Raw genomic sequence first — 12,839 nt, 5'->3', positions numbered from 1 at the left:
GCTAACCGCACTTTTATCAGAGCACATTATTTTTCCTACCCTGGCCACTGCTTTGGAATGTCCCAAGGTCTCTGTGTTCCCTAGTTAACGGAAGAGAAAAGGAGTTTAGTTTAAGTGACAATCCAAGTGCAAAATGGAGTGAATTTTTTTGTTAATTTGTAAAATATAAAATTTTTGAAAACGCTATTAGATTTTTTTTCAGTTTTGTTAGGGAACCTGCAGTCAACAACACTTCCCATCCCTGTCACTGCAGGCTTGATGTCAGCTGACAACTGCTGTGTATGAATCAGTTGCAGATCATGAGCCAGCTCCACAAACCTCTTCCTCCATTATGATGTATATGTACATCAAATGTCTGGAAGAGGTAAAGGGTGTTTTTTTTAGGATTTTTTTTTAAGAGCTATGTAGGAGATCTAATATAAAGAAAAACTAGTACCCCTGCATCCTAGAAATCATAGGGGTTTCACTGACTCATGGCTTAGATCTCAGTTCATTTTCTACTGATGTATCTGCTATAACCCACATTAAAAAGCAAATAGAACTGCTGCCTGCAACATAGTTATTAGAGCGCAAGAAGGGTTTCAGGCTAAACTTTTTTGCACTAACCATGTTGATCTCTGATACAGGTGTGTCTGTGAGCTCCACTAACGCCGGAGTGCCCGATATCAGTGGCTCCGTCTATAACAAGACTCAGGTGTGTATCGGTTATGGGATCTGTAGATAACTGCACCATTGGCACCTTGTTAACAGAAGAATGATTCCATTATCCCATTGTATCTGGCAGACATTTGACAAGCAGGGATTCCATGCGGCCACACCACCGCCTTTCACTCTCCCCTCTGCTCTTGGATCAACTGGGCCCTTAAATCCTGGGGCTGCTGCAGGTTATGCACCAGCTCCTTTCTTGCATATTCTACCTGCTCATCAACAGCCTCACTCTCAGCTGCTACATCACCATCTCCAGCAGGATGGACAGGTGAGAATTTCATAGTACTTTGCAAAAAAAAAGTACTTTTGTACTTGCTGGACACCTTTTCTGTCTGCCAGAGAAATATCACTTTTAAGGGCTCATGCACACAAGTGTACTTGCCCGTATTGCAGACCATAAACGGCTGGTCCAATATGTGGGCACTGGCCGTGTGCACGCTTTATCATGAATGCAGATCCATTGACTTAAATGGGTGCGCATCCTCAAGATACAACCAAAGTTAGGACTTCACCTATCTTTTTGCGATGCAGAGGCACGGATCGGAAGCACTACAAAATCTGTGGAATTTCGGTCCGTCCCTCCGCACTGCAGAAAAAAAAAAAAAATAGAACATGGTTTTGTTTTTTGCGGTGCAGACTCTCTATATTGTGAATTATGGATTCATTTAAGTCTATGGGTCTACAGCCACAAACTGAGTGCACTGCTGATTTTTATTTGCGGTCCGCAGCATGGGGCACACGCTCATGTGCTTGAGCCCTAAAGAGGAGCTGTTGCCACAAAATGAACTGCAATCTGCAGGCAGAATGTTATAGAGCATGAGAGGCTCTGCAGATTGATAACCTATCCTTGATGGCCTATCCTCAGGGATTACAAGGCACTTGCTAATGTATTGCAATTGTCCATATTGCCTCCTTTACTGGCCTGATTAATTTTACCATCACATTATACACTGCTCATTTCCAGGGGTTACAAGCAATCCAGCAGCGGTGGCAGTGCTTGCACACTATAAGAAAAAGCGCTGGCCTCTCTGCTGGATGGGGCCATGGAAGCGCTTTTTATAGTGCTTTTTTTCTTTTGTCTAGAAAAGCTAGTTCAGTGTTCCTACTCTACTTTGCTACTGGAGTGATATTTCGATTTACTTTCTCAAAAAAGTAATGATTAATTTAGTGAAACTCATTAACTTCACTGACCACGCCCACCTTCCCACCCATATATCAAAACTGGAGTGGGTGGTGTAAAAAATACAAAAATTTGCTAATTTTTTGAGCAAGCAAGTTGGGAAAGCCTTGTTTTGCGACTTTTTCAAGCCAGAATTCTGGAGCGACGGCATGACAAATCGGGCAGGGCCAAGGAGTTGTAGGCAAAGCCCAGGCAGTAAGGTTGACCTTCCCTCTAATCTTATTCTGTTCTTTTCCTTTTATCCTCATTATCAGGGTGGATCCGGTCAACGAAGCCAACCAAACTCCATGCAGCAGAAGACTCAGGCAAACAAGACAGCCTACACCAGTTCCCCATACTGGACAAACTGATGCGTTTCATGGCAGCCCGGAAGAAGAGTATGCTACTGCGCATTCCTGGACCCCACCATTAATTTGAATACTTTACAGAAGAGACAACTGTGATCAGCCAAAATACCTGTGCGGGAGCAGTCTGCGAACATGTCCGTAGCACGACACTTACCCGCTTTATTTTTGGTTTGCTGGTGTATGTAATATATTTATGTATGTATTTGTAAATGTAATAGAGCCTAAATGTGTTTTTCTGCATTTTGCAGGGTTTTTTTTTCTTTGTTTTTTTTCTTTCTTTTTAGGGGGCATTCAAATTAACATCCTCATCTGTGCAAAAATATATAATATATATTTTTTTGTTTTAAGCTCATTGGTTTGTAAGAAAAGTGCCATTTTAAAAGAAAAAAAAACTGAAAAGCCCCTCCTATTTAAGTCTGATAAATGTTACTGTTCTGACAGAAAAGATGAATCGCTAAGTTTCTGCCTCATATTTGCGTTTCAGCCCCTCCTTCACCCAAGTTATTTTATTATTCATCTCTCCTCAACTAAAAAAAAAAAATAATCATTTGCAACCAGAATGTTTATATTAAAGAATGGTGGACTCCATACAGTTCTGTTCGTCACTATCATGACATAAATTTTTTTGTTTTGTTATTTTAATAAAACCTAAGCATCATCTGCAAGTCCTCTGTACGTTTAATTCTGGTATTGATCACTACATGAACATTGCACGTTGTCTTTTCATAGAAATGCAGCTGGGAACAGCGGACGCCACCTCTTCTTAGTTCATCCTCGTCTTCCTGATGTCTCCTTGAGGGCCTTTTATTGCCCTTCACATAGTCTTGGTCTGATGAGATTTTATTTCTCCTCTGTATTATTGGGGGGGACACAGCAAAGATGTATGGCTGCTGCCACCAGAAGGCAAACACTAAGCAAAAAGTGTTAACTTTTCCTCTCGGCTATACCCCTCCAGTGGACATTGAGCTAATCCGTTTTAGTTTAGTGTCCGTAGGAGACAGACATCTGCTCTGCAGGCCTGGGTTTTACTCACACTAACATCCCCGGTAGATAGGACAGAAGAATTGCACCTGCATACACCCTTCGGCTGGCACATCTGTGGGCTTCCCTCGGTCCCCATTCAGAGGTCCATGCTCCTGTGTTCTTCTTGCACTCCGTTCCAGCCGGAAGTCCTTCCCGTTGGCCCTGGTCCTACTCGAGGTCCTGGCTTTGTGGCCTACTAGGCCGCACCTTCCAGCCTGCGGGGTTCCAGTGAACCCCTGGTGTGTCACTCCTTCCACAGGTGGAGTAATTACACCACCTCTGGATATTTATCCTGTCACATTAACCCTTTCCAGGTGGAGTATATGCACTAAAACTAGATTTGGTACATGCTGTTGCATTATCCCTTCCAAAGGCAGAGTAATACCACTCCCACCGAATACTGTACAGCCTGTCGCATTGCCCCCTTCCACAGACTGTTATTGCACTTCCACCGGATACTATATGTGCCGTCACATTACTCCCGATCAGAGACTGAGTCATTGCAATTCCACGGATACTGTACAGCCCGTCACATTACCCCTTCTTCAGGCAGAGTAATCGTGCTACCACTGGACGCGGTACACAACGACTCCTTACCCCCCCCCCCACACATCCTTTCCACAGGTGGAGTAATTGCACTACCGCTGGATGCTGTACATGCAGTAGCCTTACCCTCCTTCCGCAAGTGATGTAATCTCCCTACCACTGGATGCGGTACATGACACAAATTGGTCAGGTAATCTGTTGGTGTCGTACACCCCTTACGGTAGCTCACCACCATAAACTGCCTAAAGGCCCCTTTACACAGGCCAATTTTGCAGGCGATTGTCAGGCAGGAAGTGTTACTGGCAAGCACCTGCTCGTCAGTGGAGGAGTTTGCTACATTTACTTGCAGTGATCTCCACAGTATGGGGAAGAGCAATCGCTAATGCCATCTTATCTCTCTATACAGACTTGTCTGCTGGCAGCAAATGCTGTTTACACAACACGATCTGCTGCTGGCAGTGATTTTTGTGACTGCATGAATGATGCAATTATCCAATGAATGAGCGTTTCACTCACTCATCGGGTAATTGCCAGCACATTTATACTGCCTGATCGCTAATGAGGGTTCCTATGAGCACTTAGTGTAAAAGGCCTTAATATACACTCGCCTAAAGAATTATTAGGAACACCTGTTCTATTTCTCATGAATGCAATTATCTAGTCAACCAATCACATGGCAGTTGCTTCAATGCATTTAGGGGGGTGGTCCTGGTCAAGACAATCTCCTGAACTCCAAACTGAATGTCAGAATGGGAAAGAAATGTGATTTAAGCAATTTTGAGCGTGGCATGGTTGTTGGTGCCAGACAGGCCGGTCTGAGTATTTCACAATCTGCTCAGTTACTGGGATTTTCACGCACAACCATTTCTAGGGTTTACAAAGAATGGTGTGAAAAGGGAAAAACATCCAGTATGCGGCAGTCCTGTGGGCAGAAATGCCTTGTGGATGCTAGAGGTCAGAGGAGAATGGGCCGACTGATTCAAGCTGATAGAAGAGCAACGTTGACTGAAATAACCACTCGTTACAACCGAGGTATGCAGCAAAGCATTTGTGAAGCCACAACACGCACAACCTTGAGGCGGATGGGCTACAACAGCAGAAGACCCCACCGGGTACCACTCATCTCCACTACAAATAGGAAAAAGAGGCTACAATTTGCACGAGCTCACCAAAATTGGACTGTTAAAGACTGGAAAAATGTTGCCTGGTCTGATGAGTCTCGATTTCTGTTGAGACATTCAAATGGTAGAGTCCAAATTTGGCGTAAACAGAATGAGAACATGTATCCATCCTCTGATGGCTACTTCCAGCAGGATAATGCACCATGTCTCAAATCTCGAATCATTTCAAATTGGTTTCTTGAACATGACAATGAGTTCACTGTACTAAAATGGCCCCACAGTCACCAGATCTCAACCCAATAGAGCATCTGCAATATTTCAAGCTTGTATTCCACACTTGCAGATGCAGCCAAGGCCGTAAATTTATTAATTTGCCCAAAATGGGTGTTTTCCTAATAACAGAATATAACAGCAGTATCTAACGCTTGTATTTCACACTGGCGGATGCAGCAAAGGACGCAAATTAAGGCTACTTTCACACCTGCGTTTAGGTCGGATCCGTCTGGTATGTGCCCAGACGGATCCGCACCCATAATGCAAACGTTTAGATCTGTTCAGAACGGATCCGTTTGCATTACCATGAACAAAAAAAGAAAATTTTTTTTTTTTTTTTTTTTTTTTTGGTTCATGATAATGCAAACGGATCCGTTTTGACTTTACATTGAAAGTCAATGGGAGACGGATCCGTTTGAAAATTGAGCCATACTGTGTCAACTTCAAACGGATCCGTCCCCATTGACTTACATTGTAAGTCTGGACGGATCCGTTTGCCTCCGCACGGCCAGGCGGACACCTGAACGCTGCAAGCTGCGTTCAGGTGTCCGCCTGCTGAGCGGAGCGGAGGACAAACGGAGCCAGACTGATGCATTCTGAGCGGATCCGCATCCATTCAGAATGCATTAGGGCTGGACGGATCCGTTCGGGGCCGCTTGTGAGCCCCTTCAAACGGAACTCACAAGCGGAGCCCCGAACGCTAGTGTGAAAGTAGCCTTATTATTTTGCCCAAAATGGGTGTTTTTTTAATAGCAGGATATAATTGCAGTAATTCAAGCTTGTATTTCACACTGACAGATGCAGCAAAGGACACAAATTAAGTATTTTGCCCAAAATGGGTGTTTTTTTTAATAGCAGGATATAATTGCAGTAATTCAAGCTTGTATTTCACACTGACAAATGCAGCAAAGGCCCCAGATGTAGGGTATTGCCAAAAATGGGTGTTTTTTTAAACCCAGAATATTATGGCAGTATTTTAAGCTTTTATTTGACTGTCACAAAAGCACATATGCTGTTCTGGTGCACTGAACTTGCATAAAATGGCCGCCGACGCCCACCTAACTAACAGATGGCGAAAAGTTCTTTTTCTGTGTCACTGGGCCCAGGGCAGGGTAAAAAAAAAATTGTGCACTGCACCCGTAAAACAAAATTGCTGTAGATCGCCGAGTTAAACAAGCATGTCTAATAAAAGATTCTTTCCTATTCTCTCTCTCACAGCAGCAGCATCCTATCCCTACACTAAGCACAGCAGAGTGACGTGCAGTGCTACGTGACTCCAGCTTATATAGAGGCTGGGTCACATGCTGCACTGGCCAATCACAGCCATGCTATTAGTAGGCATGGATGTGATGGCTTTTAAGGGCACACGAGTTAAACGTTTGTTGATTGGCTGCTCTGCAGCCTTTCAAAAAGCGCCATTAACTCGTCAAACACTGAACCCGAACCTTTACTGAAAAGTTCGGGTCCGGGTTCCAAAAATCCTTTACAGTTCGGGTTCGCTCAACACTAGTCCAGACCTCAACGGCCAAGTCCAATGAGGAATACAAAGCAGGAGGAAGATATGCTACATTTCGTCCTACCCAAGCCACTAATTTGGTGAACTCACTCTCGGACCCAGAGCAGCAGCCTATGCCTTTCTACAGAGCAATAGAGCAGATAAGGAAGACACATTCAGCTGCATGGAGGGACTTGTCTGGGCTGGTACAAATCAAAGCAGGGGACTCTTTCTGGCCCACCATGCAGCGAGAATTAAACCTCCCAGTGTATGCATCAGAAGAACACCTAAGGACATATGAGTCAGGGGAGGAATTTAGTCAGAAGTTGGAGGAATGGGCAAGGGCAAAATTGGCTGATCAAGCTACTCAGATACAAGACATGAAGCAGGACAAAAATGAATCTGTAGAAAAATTTGCTAACAAGATGGAACAGATGTTCAAGCAAGAATGTTGTCTAGTGCCTTCATGGATGTGTTAAAACCACCCATCCAAAAAGCCTTAAAAGTTGCCTGCCCAGAGTATCGGACTGTCAACCTGGAAACACCTGTACTAATAGCAAAAAGCATTGAGACAGCCCCTTGAGCTCACCTTGTTATGGTTAGCTGGGAAGGGCCCAGGGGAAAAGGAAGATTTCAGGATTCGGCGCAGAGAGCCTCTATCACCTTCTATGGATGTGGACAACAGGGACATTACAAATGGGAACCTGAAGTGATTGAGAGTGATCAAGAGACTGCTTTCACTGCAGACATCGCACAGGAAATATGGACAGCTCTGCAGATGCACTTGGCCTTTCATACACCATACAAACCACAGAGCAGCGGAAAAGTCGAAAGAATGAGAGGCACGCTGAAACTACAGAAGCTGAAGATGGCCCAAGAGACTGGCAAACCATGGCCAGAAACCCTCCCAATTGCCTTGGCCAGTGTACGTCATACACCAAAGGGTAAAGAGAAGCTATCCCCCTTTGAGATCCTCTTTGGCAGTGACCCTAAGGTAGGACAGTATTTTACAGAAGAGCTTGCATTTCAGTATGACTGTCTAGTTGATTATGTGACTGCTCTATGTAAACATTTGACTGATCTACATTTTCGAGTTTTTTCTTCAATTCTAGATCCTGAACAGATTCCTGGAAGCCACAAGTTGCAGCCCGGAGACTGGGTCCTGGTAAAGAAACATGTCAGAAAGAAACTGGAACCCAGATTTGAGAGGCCTTACCAAGTACTTCTCACCACCACCCCCTCAGTGAAACTAGAGGGAAAGAAGACTTGGATACACACATCCCACTGCAAAAGAATCACGAATCCTGACCCGCCTCCTGAAAAAGGATGATATCCTTTTTCATTCTATGCATCATATGGGAGGGGGGGGGGGGGGTTATGTAAGCTCAGATAAATGCTTCTGGAATTATGGGTGCCCAAAACCTCCTCTGAAATGTCATTATTGGGAACCATATTCAGATAGAGAGCCTTTGGTCGTCTTGGTCAATTTTACCAAAGAGCTCCAAGTATATGACTTTGATTACTGTGATATTGCTGATTGCAGATGTTATGATTTGATGATGTGGGATTATCAGCGGTTCCAGTTTTATGTTTGTGGTACTGAAACAAGTAACACTTACTGTTCCTCCTGGTCTAATGTCATCACTAACACAGGGGTAGATTGGGGGTATAGGCCCAAGAAGGCCCTAAAAAGTAAGGACAAACAGGGAAAGAACCTACTACAAAGAATGCATCTATTTGACTGGAATGTGGGGAAAACCCGGCTTAGAAGTTGTCAGCCATATCCAAATGCTATAACCTGCAAGGGTCCCCAAAAAATGCTACCCTCTGACCCTAACATTGCAGAACCCACAACGGACAGACCTGGGCATATATGCACTCAGAAGATACCCATCAAACTATAGAGGGTATAAACCTTGGGGACAGTTCTACTTAAAGGATTTGGCAATTAAGTTCACTTGCCCCACTCCAACCCCTGGAAATCCCCTGCTACCCCTTGTTCGCAGTCAGGAGGTAAGAAAACCCTACACTGTGAAAGAAACCTTAGTCACAGAAACTGGGTTTACAGATCATAATGTGTGGCTTGCAGGGCTTTTTTTCTGGCGGAACGCACCGGAACGGCGTTCCGCCACCTTTTGACATCGCAAGCTGCGATGTATCAGCGGGGAGGGACTGGGAGGAGGAGCTGGGGGCCGGTGCGTTCACTGTGCTCCGGCCCCGCAGCTCCAGTAGAGACTTATAAAATGTTTAATGAAATGAATAATGATTCCTGCTGCCCCTCAGTAGTATAACATTCAATGTATTTGTACTCACAGCCGGCTACTGACATCGTAATCCAGGCCGGCCGGGCAGACGAGCGGCAGCGTCACTGACTGACGTCACCTGCCTGGGCCGCCTGCTTCATTCATAAAGTAGGCGGCGCACTCACGTGACGTCAGTCAGTGACGCTGCCGCTCGTCTACCCGGCCGGCCTGGATTACGATGTCAGTAGCCGGCTGTGAGTACAAATACATTGAATGTTATACTACTGAGGGGCAGGGGTGGGGGGGTCTGTGAATGGCACTGTTATGGGGTGGGGGGGGGGGGGGGTCTGTGGATGGCACTGTTATGGGGTGGGGGGGGGTCTATGGATGGCACTGTTATGGGGTGGGGGGGGTCTGTGGATGGCACTGTTATGGGGTGGGGGTGTCTGTGGATGGCACTGTTATGGGGTGGGGGGGTTTGTGGATGGCACTGTTATGGGGTGGGGGGGTCTCTGGATGGCACTGTTATGGGGTGGGGGGGTCTGTGGATGGCACTGTTATGGGGTGGGGGTGTCTGTGGATGGCACTGTTATGGGGTGGGGGGGTTTGTGGATGGCACTGTTATGGGGTGGGGGGGTCTCTGGATGGCACTGTTATGGGGTGGGGGTGTCTGTGGATGGCACTGTTATGGGGTGGGGGGGGGGGTCTGTGGATGGCACTGTTATGGGGTGGGGGGGTTTGTGGATGGCACTGTTATCAGATCACCCCATTAACAGTGCCATCCCCAGATCCAGTGCCATCCCCATCTGGGGGGTTTCTTTGCTGGGCTGGACTTTTATAGCCCCCCCCCCCCCCCCCCCAAATTTTACTTGCGGTCCTAGGGTTGGGTAGAGGGGGCGGTCCTAGGGGTGGGTAGGGGGCGGTCTTAGGGGCGGGGAGGGGGCGGTCCTAGGGTTGGGTAGGGGCGTGGCCAGGGGAGGGGGGGTGAGTTCCACCACCTTTTCTCTGAGAAAAAAAGCCCTGGTGGCTTGACTGGGTGAGATATACTACAGCCCAGGACAATAGGAGTGCATGCATCACTTGTGCTGCAGCCAGGCCCCACCTGGGTACGGTTCCTCTGCATCTCCCTCTTGGTCTATACACCAACTCCACATCTAATGAGATAGCGTGCAAACAATGGAAAAGCCAGTACCCTCTTCTTAATAAAGGCCCCATGATGACTGGCATTAATATATACAATGGCAACTACACTTGTTTCGAGATAGAGGGTAAGGAAGGGAAAGAGATGGGAAAATTCCCAGAAGGATATTGTGGTGAGATAGTAAATACCACTGGACAGGAGTACAAAATCCATTTGGTAAATCAAATCCAGGCCCTAGGAGCAGTGATGGCCAGTTCGCAGTTCTCGGAACTGCCTGCTCCCGGTGACCGCATGTTTTTCAGAGCGGCTCACGGCGCAGGCACAGGTAAGGACTTACCTCTGCATCGCCGGACTTGGGAGTGAAGATGGCAGATCGCATGTGTTCGTCGGCGAACACTGCGAACTGGCCATCACTGCCTAGGAGATATAATATGGATATGTGCAGACATGAAATTGAGAACAAAAATTGAGGTAGAATGGCATGGTCAGTGTTCCATGGTCATTAGCCATGGTATTGATGCCCTCCCATATTTTTGACACCCCTGAAAAGGTCATAAGTCATATACAGCAGTCTCCAAAATCCCAAGGGCAGATAGGGACAAGGAAAAAGCTGGAGACTATTCCAGGTGGTAGTTTGGACACCCATGTATATATAAATGTCATTGGAGTCCCAAGTGGGGGTCCCTGAATAATTTTAAGCACAGAATCAAGTTGCAGCAGGTTTCGAATCTATATTTCCAATAATTGTGGTAAGCAAAAGTAAATATTGGATAAATTATATCTGCTATAACCAGTAACGCTTTGTGAATTACACTCGGGATGCCCTAAAAGGTATAATAGTACTGGTGGGACCCAATTGTTCTATGGCATTCCAGAACAGGATGGCTTTGGACATGTTGCTGGCGAAAAAAGGAGTTTGCAAAATGATAGGAGAATCCTGCTGTACTGTCATACCCGATAATCTAGGGCCCAAGGGCAGGTCATGAATGCTTTAAAGGGATTGATCTCCCTATCTGAAGAATTAAAAAGGGTATAGACAATTCGTGGACAGGAGGGCTAGAGAAGTGGTTTAAAAATTGGAAGCAGATGTTGTTGCAAATTGGTATCATCATCATCATGGTTTTAATTTTGCTTGTACTAATTATCTCCTGTGTTATTCCCTGTGTAAAGAAATTGTTCAGCAAGGCAGTTGACGAGGCCACACCAGAGATGATGATGGGAAAGTTGTATGAAGACTTCGATCCAGAAAAATCAGGAGCACTGATGACGTCCAGTCTCCCCCCATATGACGTCAGGGCAAATTAGGGAAAGATCATCTGACTTCCCCATGATTAAGTCCAGTGTCATGGGAGCCTATTCATTAAGAATAGGTTATCATGGAAGCTGGTGAAGATGAGTCGGAGCATTAGGATAGATGTTTAGGTTTAGGGAAAGAATGAGATTCAAGTGGGACTGATAGAGAAGTGTGAATATCTTTCTTTCATTTTTTTATGTAACTAGATTGATTTTCTTATGTAGTTACTTTAAGCTGCTTCTTCCTTATCTAAGCAGTGCCTTCCCCTTTTCTCCGAGCTGTCTGTATCTCAGCAGTGAGGAGGGGGGGGGGGGGCATGTGAAGAAGGATGTATAGACTGTAGAAGAATGCTTGAGCCAATTATTTAGCTAGATGATTCACATATACACTCACCTAAAGAATTATTAGGAACACCATACTAATATGGTGTTGGACCCCCTTTTGCCTTCAGAACTGCCTTAATTCTACGTGGCATTGATTCCACAAGGTGCTGATAGCATTCTTTAGAAATGTTGGCCCATATTGATAGGATAGCATCTTGCAGTTGATGGAGATTTGAGGGATGCACATCCAGGGCACGTCATGTAGAGGGATTCTTCCTGTTCCCTCTACTCCTCCAGAGTTGCCATTGGCTGAGATAGTATACCAGTTAATCGCAGGGTTGACAGGGGACACCAAATACTGGTGTCCGCTGTCTAACCTCACGGGTGATTGGTGCTATTCTCACACCCTCCTGCAGCCCCGTCACTAGTTTTTACAGTGCAGGAGCTGCAATTGCCTGGTGTGCACTGATTGGGGCTGCCGGGGGGGTCTAGGGCCTGGGCTAGGGCTGAAACGATTACTCGATTGAATCGAGTAACTCGACACAAAAAAATCCTCGATGCAAATTTTTGGCATCGTGGATTCGTTTGTGTCATGTGACCACTGAGCGGGAGTGAAGCGCTTGCTGTTACTCACATCTCCGAGGTCACCCGCCGGCCCGCACCGCGCTGCACTGTATCCTGACACATTGTCAGGTCATAGTACACGTAAGCGCACACTATGACCCGACGCTGTGTGACGTCAGGATGACAGTGCAGTGCGCGGAGAAGAAGATGGAGGAGCTGTGGAGTGGCTCCCCTACAGGAAAGGTAAGTACTGGCGCTGGGGACATGGCTAGGAGGGCGAGCTGGTGACACTGGGGGGCAAGCGGGTGGCAAGGGGCAGCTAATGGCACTGAGAGGAAGCTAATGGCACTGGGGGGGGTCAGCTGATGGCACTAGAGGGGAACCTGATGGCATGGGGGGCAGCTGAAGGCACGGGGGGCTGATGAGTTTTTATAAAGAAAAACATTATTTTAATTAGTTTTTTGTTATTAGAGTACTCGATTAATCGTTGGATTAATCAATAGAATACTCAATTAGAAAAATAGTCGAAGGGCTGCAGCCCTAGCCTGGGCCCTTAGTTAAGATGGCTGCCTGCCAGGCAA

The 12,839-nt window shown here is 46.1% G+C and overlaps 1 protein-coding gene across 10 annotated transcripts in view; it reads left to right on the top strand.

Moving 5' to 3' along the window:
- UBAP2 (ubiquitin associated protein 2) overlaps nt 1-2,535 on the top strand; it is a 97,033-nt gene extending 94,498 nt beyond the window's left edge. For all 10 annotated transcript variants that reach the window (XM_040421168.1, XM_040421171.1, XM_040421175.1 and 7 more), the window contains exons 26-28: nt 627-694; nt 785-976; nt 2,143-2,535. In XM_040421168.1, coding sequence (XP_040277102.1) covers nt 627-694; nt 785-976; nt 2,143-2,238 — 356 coding nt within the window. In that variant the 3' untranslated portion in view covers nt 2,239-2,535. The remainder of the gene's footprint in view (nt 1-626; nt 695-784; nt 977-2,142) is intronic.
- Nucleotides 2,536-12,839: the final 10,304 nt, after the last annotated feature.

This window comes from Bufo bufo, chromosome 2 (genome assembly GCF_905171765.1).
Source record: "Bufo bufo chromosome 2, aBufBuf1.1, whole genome shotgun sequence".
Lineage (NCBI taxonomy): Eukaryota > Metazoa > Chordata > Amphibia > Anura > Bufonidae > Bufo > Bufo bufo.
This window is presented reverse-complemented; position numbering and strand designations above follow the sequence as displayed.